Below are 16,746 nucleotides of genomic sequence, written 5' to 3'. Positions count from 1 at the left end.
AAAACTATACTTTGTTACATAAATAAAATACAGTATTTTTCTTCCAGAGGTGCATTGTGTACACCAATTCATAGGCATAAAAAGTATCCTAATATTTTTTACTGATGTTATTTACGGCTATTTTTTACAAGATTTTTAAATACAGTCTTCCACATCACTCAGAGAACACAGAAATGATGGCACTGGTCATTGAAAATTCACAATGTCTGTGATATTACTATTATTACCTAATGATCCATTCATATGATGTGAATCCATTCCACCCAGTCCACTCATAGGTCCATCTGACCCTGGCCCCATTGGAAACTATAAAAGGATCAGACATTAAAAACTGGTATTACTGTACAAATTTTTGTATGTCATCTAATAAAAAGAAAATATTCCTCAGGACAAAAAAAGAAAAAGAAAAGTGCACAGCCCCAGCTCTGAATGTAAAAGTCAAGTGAAAGTCATATGTGAAGACTGCAAAAGCATCTCACTTTTGTTCATTTTTTCTAATTGCTGCCTTCATGATTATTTGAGAACTTCACCTCTGCAGGCTGGCATAAAATTTAGGAATAATTTATGATTTACTTCAATACCTTGTGTATTATTTTCAAACCTGCTAGTGCAGACTTAGCTCTACTCCCATTGAAGTTACAGGGAATTTTACTATTCTCTTCAACAACTAACTGATTAATGAGCAGCTTTCATCCCCCACTCTATCTATACTGACCGTCAGACTACTCAATGCTGTATTTGTAGTATGAGTAGTTTCTGTCCAATTAGAGTTATTAACCTTACATCCAGTTTTTCAAAAACTTAAGAGGCATTAATATTATAGAATATTTTCTACAATTCAGTGAGTAGTGAACTAGGAATACCTAAATGTCTGATTGCTGAAGTTCTACTGGCCTTCTTTTTCATAAGGCCCATAAAATGGAGTGTATTAAAGTGAAAAATGGTTGCAATAAGGAAATACTACAAAACTGAAGGCATAGAGAAGAAACAAGTTCTACCTAAGAATCCAGATTTTCATAACTTCTAAAACTTCTGAAGTTTGGGCTAAAACAGAAGTTTGTTTTTTCTCAGAAATACTAATCTTATCCTTTTTTACAGAACACCCAGGCAACATAATACTGTGTCACTTTCAACATTTTTTTCTTGGAGGTATTATGGAAGTTTGAATCCTTCAGAAACTAATACTTAGTGGCAGCTCTTAGGATGATGATATTTCACAAAGAAGTCTATTTTACATTGCAATCTCACAACTAAGTCATCACCAAGATCCACAAGCACAAGTTTCTAAGGTTTCTTCTGTGTAGAAAAAGTGCCCCCAATCATTATTTGATATGTACTGGCATGACTGATTTGAGAAACATTAAAAAGGATAGGCAACTGAAGTGTCATCCATAATAATGGAAAACTTACTAAAAATATCTGATGTTACTGTAGTAGTTTGGATAAAACAACCCTGTATAATTCAAATAGTATAAAACTAGATTCATATTTACATTAGGCCTGTTGGGTCCAGGTGGTACTGCATTCATTAAAGTGTACATGTTGTCTCCAGAGTTGGTTGAATCTGTAATAAGAGATTAGTTTAAGTGCTAATATGTATCTTTCAATAAATCTACTCACCTAAGACATTTCTTGTCATTTTGCTCATATTATTCCTGTGCCTCAATCACTGATACACAGTAGCAATATAAAGGAAGATTTCATTCCCTTTCTATTTCTACCACACAACAGAGCTATGAAAAACAATAATTGCAGTGGTCCCTAAGTGACTATTTCTAAACTCTAGTTTTATGCATGACTGTTAAAAGGTTTATAAATCACTGAGTATCTAACTATTTAATTCCATAAACCCTTTCTCCTGGCGTTCCAAATTATTTCAGTCATCTTCAAAATTCTCTATATACAGGAGTCTCTTTCTTATCAATACTTTCTGTAATTTGTTTTCCATTTGTAATAAATGATAAGTAGTTTCTCATTATACAAACTTCAAGTTAGTACAGTAAATTGAATTTTTTATTCCTTCTCATCTGTGTCAGTCCATTAGATTTTGAACACATCTTGCTATTGAACAGAGCATTGTGCAAAGATCCTCACTCTAAGAACAGCATTAGTTGATCTATCTTCAAGGTACAGTGTGGTGCAATGCTTCAAAACAAATCAGTGTCCAAAACCAACAAAACCATTCTGGAGCAGCGTAGTGCCTCAGCTATTAATTCTGCCAAGAGTTTCACTGGGCCTTGCTGTTGATATAGCTATAACACTTGGTCTCCAACTAGTGTGCGTGAACTTTCTTCTCTGGTGGAGTACCTTCAGTGTGAAACGCAAGAGGTAGTTAACAAGACATACAGGAGTCTTCTGGTTGAACTTAAGAAACCAATAGCTGAGAATTACTATTAGATACAAATTATTCATTCTGATCTCAAACTTATCTGCTAACACATACAAAATCTTAACACCCTTCATCAAAATATCAAAGAAAGAGAAAGAAAAAAATACAGCAGATGGTGGACAAATCAGCAAAAATCTTTCCCAAGGGAACTTGACAAGAGATAGGCCATGCAATGAAAATTTTTACTGAAATGTGAATGTCCTTGGTAAAGTTTAAATACATTTTGAAGGGGACAGCATAACATAAAAAAAAATACTGGTAGCTAGCTCTGGAAAATCTGTAACCTCCACAGTATCTGCAAAAAGACCTCAAAAAGACCATTCAATCTCTTCGAACCAGAGTTGTGAACTCAAGCACATACAAAAATTCAATACTGAGATGTAAATCTTTTTTCCAAGACAAGGTGATGGGTGTCTTCTAAGCCTGAAGTGGCGAAAGTGAGAAAGCCTAGATCTGATTGAAATGTGTTGGAACGGGGAATGTGGCCTGGCCTTGTGCAAGGATATATTTGTACACATCCAGTTAAAATAAAGATCTTTGCCTATATCACAATGTTTCTGATGCACCATTTTAAGTCTCAATTAACCTTTGTAAGTAAATAATATCATTATATAAAGAGCACTACGTATCACTAGGACATTCAAATGTACTGTTTATAGAAGAGGGGAAATGCAAGCTTTTAACCTCAAGTTATCAAAGTATAAGTAGCATATAGCAAGTTACTTTAATGTTTGATGAGTTAGACAAGAAGTTCTTCAACCACCAGACCCTTTTGAGACATACATCTCTGGCTCTCCCCAGGCCTTGGGAACACTCGGAACTGGTTTTCTCAAGTAAGTACCTTTATAAAATTCTCAGATGGCCAGTTTCTAAGCACCTGCATGCTTTGGAAAACAGAGCATTAAAAAATCTGAGTATCTTTAATTGAAAGTAGGAAAAATCTCTCCATGGAAGCTTTATCTGAAATGCACACGTACAAGCTAGCATGTGCCATAACTTCAGGGCTGTTTATTTAAAAGTGTAGGCTGTCTTGAAGTTTGTTTTATGATAAAATAAATTCTAACTTATAAATGTCAGCTTGCACTATGTATCTTTTTCCACAAGTGATATAAGTGAGGAAGCCCTACTCTTTATCATCTGTTTTTAAAGCCTTGGAATTGTAATTAAAGAAAATACTATATTGGTGCAAGAAGTATTCATGGGAAATTAGAAAAATTCCCTGCCCTCTTACACTACAGAGGACAGCAAGAACATGTTGTATATAAAGAGTGAGGATTCTATTCCATCACTGAGGTGAACAGCTCTATCTTAGCTAGGTAAAGTGTATTACAAAGATAAACGTCGTCCAAAAGGAGTCTGAGTAGCTACTAAATACTGTGTTATGTATTTAGCTTCATCTTAGCAGACTTTTGATGTTGTCCATAGGGGAGGACAGTATCTTCCCCATGTTGTGATTTTTCCTTCTTTGCAGAACACTGATGTAGTAATATCTCTCTTGACAAACTTTAGCCTTGAAAAGCTAGTCAGCAGTCCTGAATCCTCCCATCCTCATTGGTTCTTCAAACCTTGGTAGTACTGTGGCCAGTCTTCTGTCATTGGTGATCAGAATTTCAAGATACAGACCATGCAACTTGGGAAACAATGGCTCAGCAAACTTCCAGGAACAGATCACTGGCAGGATACAACAAGGGTTTTTTGGGAGTACTTCCTCCTCCTCTGCGGTACAGAGGAGAGCCATCTGCCAGAATGGCCCTGCTGCCAGTCAGATGACACAGCCATGTCTGTGAGTTACACATCACCCAAGATCCACAGGCTGGTCAGGTCTGTCCCACAGGACTCTATGATGGGAGTTTCACCAGTTCAGAGATCTCCTCATTTCCAACCTGGCAGAATTGTCTCAAATAACTTCAGCAAAAACAAATAAAGATTGTGTCTTCTTTCCCTTTTTGTTTTCCTTGCTACAGCTGAAATCATGCAAGAAAGGATGGGCTAGAAATGAAGTGCTTTGAACTGCACAGATATAATGACTTGTATGTCTGCAACATAGCGGGGACAGAAAGGGAGTTAAAAAGCAAGAAAAAAATGATATAGAACGTACAAAGCTAGCAATTTCTCATTAAAATCAAAGTTTATAACAATAATGTACTTCCTAAAATCCCTTAAAATTTTCTTTTATAATTTCTGAGTACATTTCAGTACCTGCTGGACTAGGCATGATGGGTGTTCCTGGTGGCCCTCCACCTCCCGGAGGACCCTACAGAGGGTAGAAAATGTCAGTTAGTATGAAATGAAAAAAATACCATGGAAAAAAACACAGTACAAATAAAAGCAAAGTATAAATGTCCCAAGTTGCTCTGATAAAAACACACACATTTTCTGATAAGCTAACAGAACAGCTCCTAACAAAGACAACACAATTGCTCAGCAAGTTCTGGCACAAACCTATGTACACAGGTATACTGACAGAAGAATATCCATTAGTCAGTAACTCTGTATCATGATGTGAGTCAGACAAAAGAAATATCCGGATCAGGGCCTGAAACTATTATATTTAATTCCCTCAACTGACTTTTGTTACCACTGCTTTTTAATTGGCCCTTCTATTCTGTTGGGCTTTGTTTAAGAGTAGCCAGTGTTTGCTAACTGTAAAGTGAAGGGGGTCTTATGGGAAGCAAAGAGGGTAGCCACCTCAAGAAAGGTTTTCCTTGAGACAGAGCTAGTATCTCAATGCCCTAGCCAATTTAATTCAGTCTGCATAATATTCTGCGTTCTTGAACAATAACATCTTTATTCACAGTTCCTTCTCAAATTAATGACAAATGGATAAAAAAGAGTCAGCCTAGTGATGACTGCATAAATTTGGGTACAGTCATATCACTTGTCTAGACTTCTAAATCATAGATTACAAACAGCAACAAGACCACAAAACCAGCAAGGAATATTATTTCCTTAGTTTCAGGTATTCCTGTGTTACAGTCTTTATGACTTAAGTGCTGTACACCAACATCTCTGACTGCTAAACATGCTTTTTAAGTTTATTTAGAAACGACTTCACTATTTTTGTTCTAAACACCCTAACTGTTCTAAGCATAGAATTACAGCTTCTTGCTTATGTTTGCAGGTCCACTAACATTTTTAAGCAACATGAAGAACTACCAACTCAGTTTTATAAAAATATCTATGTCAATAAAATGTCAATAAATATAAATTGCTCCTCCTTTGCATAATAAAAAACACATAGGTTGATAACAACAGGTGATTATTTTCAGTGCTGTATGACTGTTATTATATTTTATTTCTTTTACTGTATTTTAAAATAGCAGACAGACTGCTCCAAGCAGCAGAAGGTCTTTTCAGTAACACCGAATATATGGGTTTGGCTGTTCTTATCTGCTTACATGACCATTGCTGGGATTAGCTATAAATCACTGAGATATTTTGGAAAGAAGCAACAAAGCTTTGGATTTGAAACAATAGGCTCTTTTTCTCAGTGATCTACTAAAACTATCATTCCTTACAAAACACATAGCAATGATGCACTAGTGTACAATACTTTCATGCAATCGAAATCAGCATTAGAGCAGCTTTCTGACTGATAACATTCCTGCCTCGGCTCATTCAAGCAAAATACTTAACACATCAGAGGCAAGCCTCTTTATCTGCTAGAAAGTGATTAACTCACAGTTAATTGTAAATGAAACAGAAACCTTGAATACTAAGCTCACAAACTCTATGATTTTAGGATAATATTATTTTTTCAGCATGATATAAAGAGGTATAGAAACCACTAACTGGTCATTTATTAGAAAAGTTACTCGTATTCACTGTTAATATTTGCATCTAATATGTTTGGTGTTTACCCTCACTATTTGTATACCTTCCTCATTAAAAAAGCCTCCTAGTTATCAAGGATTTTTTCCTTCAGAATATATTCTTATATATTGAAATTATTTCTCAAAAAGCTGTCTGATCAACTAGACAGAATAAGCTCCCAAAGTGAGCAGTTCCACAACATGAACCCTTTGGCTAAAAAGCTGCTTTAAGAGCTCTCCAGCTCACACCAGCCCCCACATGATTGCTAGTGTTCTGCTCTGGCAAGCTCCTGCCCCCCAGCTTTGCTTATTTAGCTGTCCGTATGGCTGGCCATCACTTGTTTCATTTTCGAAATTGCAGAGCCTCTCCAAAGCAAGACTACTTCTTTCAGGGTTAGACAAGACATACAACGTGCAAGCATTCATGTTTGCAAAAGTTTTCAGCCCTTGGCACACCTCAACTGCTCCACCACTGTGAGAGGCAGTCTCTGCTGTGCTTGGAGCTTCATGCATGGGTACCCTCAACCTCTTCTGGGTCAGTCGCACAGCTTTACAAAGGACCTAATTATTCACATGCTTACATCAACTTAGTTGTTCTGAATGAAGAGGAGCACTCATCCTAGGAACTCTAGTGGCAGATCTGAAGGACTGGTCAACTTCAGCAGAAGAGTGGGGACAAGGAATTAGGCAGCAACCTCTCACATGGGCACAGCTGGAGTTCACAGAGCACATCAACACAGAGGCTCAGGCATTTTTTTTCCAGTTCTTTATTTTTTTTTGTTTCTTGTTCTTGAATCTTCACATATATTTTACTTTCCCTTCAATGTTGCAAGTTAGAGATAACGTACCACCATCAGTCTCATCACTGTCACTTGAGTGAAGTAAAATCACCTCGTTATGCTTACATCTCCTCTGCTACATTATACACTGAAATATGGTCATGTCTTTTTTTGTCAGTCATTTATCCCAGCTGACCTTTGGCTTGACATGAGTACAACAGAGTCCTTCAGTACAGTATGTGTTTTACTTAGTTCTACCTCTTTAAAATTAATTCCTATACCATTTCCTTTTCTAATTTCTCAGGACTTCAGATATTTCAAAAACTAGAATATGAAGTCCAGTGTTCCATTTCCAAAATCTGCAACAATAGGTGACCCCTAGTATCTTGGGTAAAAACAGATTTCCCAACAGAGAGAACTTTCTGAAGTTCATTAAAAGAACCTGTTTGGACATCAGCAGATTTAGACTGTGCAAATCTGGCAAATGAGCCCTAGAATTATGGACACTTGTCAGAAACTTTTCAGCAGCTAATTATTTAAACAAAGGACAAGAGAAATTGTTTTTAACAAGTTCATCCTTGAACTCATCTTTCAAGCATTAGCTCTGAAGGATCATCTCTCTTATAAGAAACCTATGTGTAGCAGAAACAGGTAAAAAACCACTGGTATATTGTCCTCATGGTGAAAGAGTTGATATTTCCATGTTTTCGTTGACTTAAGCTAAAATACTGGAGTTATCTGACTTACAGATGACAGAATATGAAAAATCAAAAGAGAATCCAGACTGGCCAGAAAACTGGAAACCAACAACTTGCAAACAAGAATGACAAATGGCAAATGGCTACAGAAAGGAGGCAAAATTCTCCCCCCATTACACCATGACTTCAGTACTAAATGTGATAAAAATCTATGAAACAATAAGTCTTAAAAGAGTACAATAGAAGTACAAATAACCCAAGTGCAACAATAACAACAGCAGTAAAAACTCTAAAGGAGTAAACAAAGTTAATCACTCAGGATACAAACAAATCCAAGCAGCACATAGTCCAACAAAGACTTTTGCTGATAAGTAAAATGCTTTTGTGAAGTTCCAGAGAGATGGTTAGCATTTTATGTTCCATGGAATGACAGATCAATGCTGGGCACTATTAAAACGTTTTAACTATTTCATTCTAAAGTACAGACTAGGAAAAAGCAAAGCCACTGAGTAATCCATAACAAATTAAGACAATGTCTGTGAAATAAAGACATAACAGACTGGAGAAAAAAGATTTTTCAAGTCTCCAGAAGGTAATTGTAAGAATAAAAATTTACATTAAAGTGTTAGCTAGTATCACCCATTTATATATTTCTTTGGGGAGATAAAAGTTTGTACTCATTCTTCAAATCCTTTTTCTTTTCCCCTCAAGAAGTTCAGAAATTCATACACATTATTTTGTTTCCAATATAGCTGGGTTTTTCTGCCTTATTATGTAAGACAATATATCATACTGGTTATTATAAACATTTGAAATGAAACAGCATACAGACTCATTTTGACCAGTATGATAATGATTCTAGCAATAACATCAACATATGCACTATAGATGGCAGACAAAATACTAAGCATGGATCAGATGTTCAGTTCTCCACCAGTACACCAGAGTTCTTCTTAACATCTGGACTGTTATTTCTTTGCCTGAATAAAATGTAATATCTATTCCAATAAGTACATACATACAGTTGTACTTACTACATAATTCCCAGGAGATGCTGAAGAATAAGGTATCTGTAACATCAACAGAAACAAAACAGTAGGTTCTTCTGCAGTGACATGAAGTTCATGCCAATATTTATGAAGAGTTATAGTTTAATGCATTTTTGTTTGTTTCAAAGACATAGTGAAAGATGATGGAAACATACTGTTGTCATCAGACAAACACCTTTTCAACAACCTATCATTTTATGCATGTTCAAGTCTAAAATGTGCAATATAGACATAAACTGGATTTCATATCAAATACTTAAAAATATTTCCATTTAACATTACTGTGTCCTTGTGGCCACTCTAATGAAAACAATACAAATAATTCATACATTTAAATGTATGCAAAGTGGGGTCCGGTGTCTGAGACAGACTGAATCTGTATGTTTTTACATATACTTAAGCTTGATTAAAATCTGGAGCGCAAAAGGAAAGAGACTCTTGTTTTGTTCACCCTAGAAGCTACTCATTTTATTTCTCGGCATTGTTCTTTCTTTTTTCGTTTTAAAGGACAGTGTCCTAATTTCATGTAAAATTCAACTACGGTATTTGTTTCAAAGGATATTTTCAGAAATCCAGTTGGCTATGAATAACGCAGTTTTCTTCTTTATGAAACACTGTTTTCAATGATTCTCTCTAAAGGAACATGGAGCAATGCTGTTATAGGAAGATGGGGTAACAAGTAAATGAATTGAGAAAAGATACATTATTTTGTGGAATAAACATCTTACATGAGTGTAAATAATTTATAATCCAACCTATTTTACATATATTATTACATATATTTATTACTGAACTTCTCAATTAATTTTGTAGAGTGAAAATATTTCAAACAGCCGTCGAAAAATATCCTATTTTTGCTGAGTCCATGCAAAAGAAAACTAGGAAGAGTTTCAGCTCAATCTTTCCACAATTGTCATTCAGTATAGTTAAAAATTCAAAACTGAGAACACAAATGATCAGTCAAGTCTGTTAAACAAGATTTACCTTATCCCACTGCAAGTGCTGAAAAGGGATATATTTTTATACTAATCATATACGACTGCTGAATGAAAATGAAAACTTTACCTTTGCATTTTCTGAGGAAATAGCAGACACTGTTGTTCACGTGGGATACCTTACTGACCTCCTTTTCCTTCAAGCTGCTATAAGACTACCTCATTTTGTAGTTTTTGCAACAAAATTCAATAGAGTGCACTGCTTGTTACAAAAAGCCTATCAAAAATGCTTGATTTCTAGTATTTCACATTCCCTAGTTAGCAGGAGCAAATGTGCTTTTGTTATATGAAATATGTGAGCACACATTAAGCTGTATCTGCCCAAGCTGTAATTCCTGTAGAGCCTGCAAGCCAGATAGTTTTGCCCTAACTCTTCCTACTTGCACTAAAGGAAGCTAGAATGTATTTTAAACATTTCCCAAGGTAGCATTCATCTTCAGAAAGGTCTGTAACTGATGTGGAGATGTAGAGCTGCTGTGTGATTATGAAAAGAGCTAGATATTTACTGGTCACTCAGTTCTCTGCTCAGATACGCTAATCACTGTACCTAACCTGCAATAGGATTAGTGGGGACAAACACAACATATGCACAGTGTTTTAATTGGTGAATGAAGTAGATTTTTTTTTATTTTTTTTTCCTGGAGTATTGATGAGAAATAATTCCCTGAATGTACAATGATATTTAATATATTTAAATATTTACTTACAGAATTGGCATTGGTTGGGTTTGGCCAAGGTCTACCACCCCCTGGGCCCCTGTAATAGAAAATGAAAGATGAGACACAGAACAATTCCCTTTTTTAGACCCATTTTGAGGAAGTAACTTACTTACTTAAGTTACATTTCAAAGTAACTTACTATCAGTAATAAGTTAGGAGATCTTTTTTTCAAATTACATTACAGATTATCAACTGTAACTGCACCAAGTTGCAATGTTACAGCAAAGCTTGCATTGTTGTACAACCTTCTTCACTTTTATCAGTTTACAAGCTGATGAAAAGATGGTTTATGACTACTGCCCTGCCATTTACAGTTTGGACACCTTGGGTCCTAACTCATTCTGTGCACATGTGCTTTTCAGGACGCTACTGGTAACATACCCTTCACCTAGCACTTTTATTAATGTTTTTATAACGTTGGGAGGAAGTATCACACATTCCACAAAAATCTTGCTACTGTACAGACCAAATAAGAAAGGTACTACAATGTAAGTGTAATCTCAATCATCAGAACTGTACTCTTGATAACGTAATGAAGTACATTCCTGAAGAATTGTGGATACACGCATGTATTGAGTATTGCTCTAGAATACTGCATGTCTAATACAATTTCATTAGCAGTAGTGCTCCCCTTAAAAAAATTTCAGTAACAAACATTTTACAGAAAGCCAGAGAAAATATATTGTTCTAATATGTGTCTGAGAAGCACATGCAGTATATATATATATTATAATATAAAATAGTATATATATATTTCATTTATTAAAAAATGAAAACATGTGATTTTACACAGACATTTTAAAGATATCTAAAGAAGCACCAACAAATAGTGTGCTACTTTACTAAGAATACATTATCTTCATAGAAGTCCCAGAAACGTTAAATTTGTCATAAACCAGGCGAAATGGATATTTCAGACTTCTCAGACATTCTTGTTACACTTGGCTCAAGCAGCGTATTTATGATTAAGTAGCAGCTTCCTAGCAGGAGGGATAGGAGTGTAACAGGCCAAAGAAGTCTTTGATAAAGCTCAATCAGACTAAACATCAGCTTGATGCTAACAGCAGAGTGGAATGGAAAAGGGAAAAAGGAAAACTTTCCAGACAGAGCACCTTTCTTCTATCAACTCTTGCTGTTCTTTTGAGTTTCTTATTCTTAGCTGAGATCAGAGAAATGCTTTGGTGGATAGACATTATCTTGCAGGTACTAAGATAGTCTTGAGGGAACTAAACCATATGGGAGACAAAATCTCTATGTTTACAGTCATAACATATGAAAAATCATAATTATCCCTGGAAACATTAAGAACTCCTAGTCATTTATAAATAAGACAAAATCACTATTTGAAGGCCCTGACAACTGAAAGGCAGAGCAGATGACAAAGCCTTTGCATTTAAAATGGCATTTTGGCCTCATTAGCTTTAGAAAAGGGACATTAGCCACCACAGCTTGAGACTATGAGACTATGAGACTTGAGAGAGTTATTTAAATACAGAGAGAAAAGTAAATTTTATTAATGAGTTTGGGAAGTATTCTATTTTAAAATTTTACAAAACTAAAAACTATTAAGTAGATATGTTGCCCGAGGGATTTAATATACAATTTATTTTTTATTGCATTGTTGGCAAGACTATCAGAAAGAAATTACCTCAAACAACCAACTGAAGTAAATCAAGTGAAAATTAAAAGAATCATTCCATTTTGTGCTGCTGACATTTTCAGGTGGTTGGAAAACTAAAATGTAGGAGAGAGTCTTCTTGCTGAAACACTTCCCCCACCAAAAAGGAAGATATTTTTGAGGGTATTTTTCTGTGCCTTAATGGTACTTCCATGAAAGCTAAAACTCCACCACTCCAGCAGCTCTCTCTAGTCACATCGTGCAGCACATTCACTGGAAGATGCTTCCACAAAGGCTTCTAGCAATAGCCTGCAGCTGCCTTCTAGCCAGGAAATGGACTCACTGCCTCATGCAAGCAATGCCCGACACAAGTAGACTTTACAGACAAAACACTTGGGTCAAATAGTCAGCAATTTCTCCTAATAACTACATGGGAAATATTAGATGTCCTGTTTTTGTTTTTTCTTTTTTTCTTTTCTGAAACATCACATGCTGTGTGTGGTTTATTGGCACATATCTTTATGAGAAACCAGCAGCATTCAGATATGAAAAAGCTAGCTTGGGTATATGGTTGGGTTATCCACAGCAACATGGAAGTTTAGGTGAGCTTTATAAGGAGATGGAGAAACCAACTCTTCTCAGTGTCACAGTACCTCTGGAGAGTGCACAAGTTTTAAGCTAAACCCACGTTAACACCTGTGCTATCCTGCAGGTTGCACTGCTGCTGCTTCCAGAGAGGAAACTCACCTTTCACCTACAAAGCTGCTGGAATTTGCAAATTTACTGGAAGTCATGGACAGCTCTAAGTATAGACTTAGAAAACGCTGTAGCAGATTCTGCTTGAAAGCCATATGGTTTATACAGAGCATAATGCTGTTAGCTTCTAAAACATATAAAAAGTCTACCTGGATTTTTTTTTTTTCAATGCAATGCAAGCTTTTTTTTTTTTTTTTAATAAAAATGTTTACTTTGACAGTATTAATAATTACACAATTATGAATGTTCCACTTCCAAAATAAGAGTAGTTTACAAACTATCTGCTGCTATCACTAATTACAGGTGCTATCTATTCTTAAGGTTAATCCTGCATCTTGATCTTAGCACTTGGAAAAATAAAGTCTCGTATTTCAGTTTCCTAACAGGAAAATGCATTCCATTAGAAATCAAACCTCTAGATACAAGTTTGGGAACTGCAGTTAAAAAATAAAATCATATTTTTTTCTTTCCAGGCATGACTGAGATATTCTTTGCACCTGAACAGCACTGCAGGTCACACAGGCCATTAAAAAGTGCCAGAGAAATACAACAATGCTCCTTGAAATTTGCCATTTTATTCCTAAAGAGAGCATTTTTCCACAAAGAAAAGAAAAACTTACTAAAAATGGCTCCACCGATTTTCAGCCTAAAACCTTATAGCTAAAATAAAATATTTTGAAAAAGACATATGCATCAGCTGTTTCAAGTAATCTAATATGCATTTGCTATGATGAAGCAAGGAATTATTTAGCAATGCTACATTTAAGGAGTATATGCTCACGGACTGAAATACTGTCTATGAGCTCTCAGGCTGGCTGCTGCCGCTTTTGACAATAAAGAACATTTTCTCATCCAGAGAAATGTAAAATTATATTTGGCAGATATTCTGCTCCTAGCCAGAGCAGCTTCCTTTGAAGCTTTCCCAGGAGAAAAAGCTGGATTTTAAAATGGCATCTGCTTTTGTAGAATGCATGCTTTTATATTTTAACATTGCCAGAAATCAAAAAACATTGAATACAAAAGTGCAGAATTTTAATGTACGATATGGCTATGTGAAGACACATGTAAGTTAACATAAGGCAATAGTTTTATATATAGTTATCCTCTTCCCTAGAAACGTAAGTACATGAGATGATTTACACTGATCTTCCTTAGTGCGGAGCCTTAGGTAATAGAGAGGGGTAAGGAGTAAAAAAGAATGAGCTCAACACATGTGCTGCTGCCTGCAGGTCATCTGCAGATTCTCTGTCTGGTTCTGAACTAGACTGGACATGACAAGTCTTTACTGTGACTGCAGGGTAATGGCAAACCTGACAGCAGCAACTTTACAGTAAGAAATCAACATGGTGTCTTGGAAATAGCATTAAAGGAAGCTCAAGCCACAGTAATATCTCAATCTTCATATCAGTGTATGTCAATCCATTTGATGACTGAAAAGTGTATTTGGTTTGATGGTAAAACAAAAACACATTTATGTAGTAAGGCATGACATAATGAAACTCCAAAGGTCTGTGATTCAGCATGTGACATAGTTCAATATATGCTAGAGCATAACACTCCTGTACAAGCACTCTGGACACCTTACGCCTTCAGCGAGCACTATAATATGCAAGGGGACAGCAGGTTGTCTTGTTCAAGACCAAGGTGAGCTCTGCCCCACTTCCAGCTGAGCTGGAGGAAAGACAAGCTTGTAAGAAATGTAGAGGAGTGTTGTATATGCCTAACAAGACAAAGAGACAGTTATGGTTATGTACTTCCTAACTGTTGTTCTACATTGTGCTCTTCTCAGAATATCAAACACTGTGTCAGAGCTCGTGTACACCCCAAGCAAAGTTCTCCAATTCAGTGGCACACAGAAGTTCAAAAGAAAATTCATTCCTCACATCTCTGATTTAAAAGAACATGACCTACGTATGTTTACTGACTTGACGCAAGATGAAGCTTGCTTATGAAATGTTGCTATATGGAAATGTCAGTATTTCAACCCAAAACCTTGGGAAGGTTCTTAGAATTGCCTGGACTCCAACATATCAGGTATATGACAGAGTAATACTCAACTTTATAATTTATTTTATTTACTTCAAGAGCTCAAAGTATGTCTGGAGATCTGAAGAAATTAAGAGTAAGATGTACTTTTTCTTAATAGTACTATCTATTTCAATAACCCTTTTTCAGGTGTGGAACTTTTTACTTTTACAGTAAATTGCTATCTCTCATTTATGTTTAAGCTCTTCCCCCCTCCCTNAAAAAAAAGCAGAAATAGAAATCTAAGATGTAACAAACGTATGTAAGTCTTGACTGTGTTCTCTGTGTCCATCTGATGGAAACTCATTCTTGGAAGACAAAGGTGTAAAAGGAATAATAAAATAAATCACTCATGGCTTTAGATTGTAAAGTCATTTTTGTGTCTTGATACCTTGACTACCATGCTGCCTTCTGTGACTGCCCCAGGGACAGCAAAATGCTGGTTATGAGAAAATCTAGTAACTTAAGTAGCAGCAGGGCCAAGATACAAGAATGACCATGCAGTCTCTGGTCTGTATTATGCTAGTAGTAATTATAATAGCCCCTTAAAAGTTTTGTATCTCCCATGAAATAAATCTAAATAAAACAAAGAGCATCTTATTTTCTCAGGCTTGTCGATCATATAAAGAACTCCATACAAGCAAGGATTTACGTGAATTGCAGAAGATTCCTCACTGTGAGTCACTTGTTCTGTTAAAATCCATAGTTTAAATGTAGTCTACTTAAGACACAGTAACTTTACATACGAAATTGTTCTACATGCTTAAGAAGGGGAGTTGTTTACAGATATAAAATGAATAATCCACTCCAATGACTAACTCCATGCCTAGAATAAATCAGTATAGCTCAACAGAACTCAGCTGACATCAATTTTTACTAAATAGGAATCCAGCCTCAGAAGTACATAGAAATACTGGAAAACTTGCACTCATATCTGTAAATCTGTTCCATCTGTTAAGAGTGGAAATATATGTAGCCATGGAAATAAAAGCAACAACAGAGAATCATCCACACTTATTTCAAAAAGCTGTTTAGTTGTGGGGTTTTTTCTTTTAAATAAATAGGATTTGGGTTTTTTTTTTTTGCTAAAATTATGTAATTATTTCGCAGAAAAGAATCATACTTGTATCAATCTTTACCAAAAAAAAAGTAAAAGCATAAAAGATTATAATGCACACAAGGACATATTGGTGATTCTACTGACAAAATATTATCAGTATTTTTACTTTTGCCTGTGAAAGAAACTAATTATTTGTACAGACCTGAACGGACAGCAAATGAGCCTGAAAAAGATGCATGCAGAACAAGGAAGCAGCTGTGGGTTTACTTTTTGTAACTGCAGTTACTAGACATCAAAGCATGTTTCTTATCAAAGCATGTACTCCCTTAATTTATGTAACCCAAATGTCACTTCTACAATGAAATAATGATTTTTTTAAACATTGTAAGTTTTATTATTGTGCTTACATGTTCATTCCAGGCATCCCCGGGCCACCTAAAGCATTCAGTGGGGGTCTCATTGCACCTCCATAGTTCTGCAATGATAACCAAGGGTCAGACTACCACAAAACAAAAAAACAAAACCAAAGAGGAGGGGGAAAGAAAGGACAGCAGGTTAATGATATCCCTATATAACTGCTGACTGGATAGGCCAATGTAATTCATTCTTTCAGGAGTTTCCATTGTTGACTTAAAAAAATAATATTGTTATCCCCAAGGAAAAAGAATTACATGTACTATTCAAATAGAAATATACTAAGAATACGTAAAATGTGAATCGTTACGAGAGGAATTATTTACATATATAGAAGTCAAAGCAATGGTCAGAGGAACAACTTTTATAATGTATTCAGCTTTTAAACCAAGGAAGCTCATTCAAAACCAGAAACCTGGACTTAGATTCTGA

General features: G+C 35.6%; 1 protein-coding gene across 1 annotated transcript in view; it reads right to left on the bottom strand.

Annotated features, from left to right (window-relative positions):
* The window catches only part of SSBP2 (single stranded DNA binding protein 2), a 147,299-nt gene that overhangs the window by 23,925 nt on the left and 106,628 nt on the right, over positions 1-16,746 (bottom strand). Inside the window, exons 8-13 of the mRNA XM_021381525.1 lie at positions 16,308-16,375; positions 10,430-10,478; positions 8,713-8,748; positions 4,589-4,643; positions 1,494-1,564; positions 228-306 (exon numbers count right to left, since the gene is read on the bottom strand). Coding sequence (XP_021237200.1) covers positions 228-306; positions 1,494-1,564; positions 4,589-4,643; positions 8,713-8,748; positions 10,430-10,478; positions 16,308-16,375 — 358 coding nt within the window. The remainder of the gene's footprint in view (positions 1-227; positions 307-1,493; positions 1,565-4,588; positions 4,644-8,712; positions 8,749-10,429; positions 10,479-16,307; positions 16,376-16,746) is intronic.

This window comes from Numida meleagris, chromosome Z, assembly GCF_002078875.1.
Source record: "Numida meleagris isolate 19003 breed g44 Domestic line chromosome Z, NumMel1.0, whole genome shotgun sequence".
In the NCBI taxonomy this organism is placed as follows: Eukaryota; Metazoa; Chordata; class Aves; order Galliformes; family Numididae; genus Numida; species Numida meleagris.
This window is presented reverse-complemented; position numbering and strand designations above follow the sequence as displayed.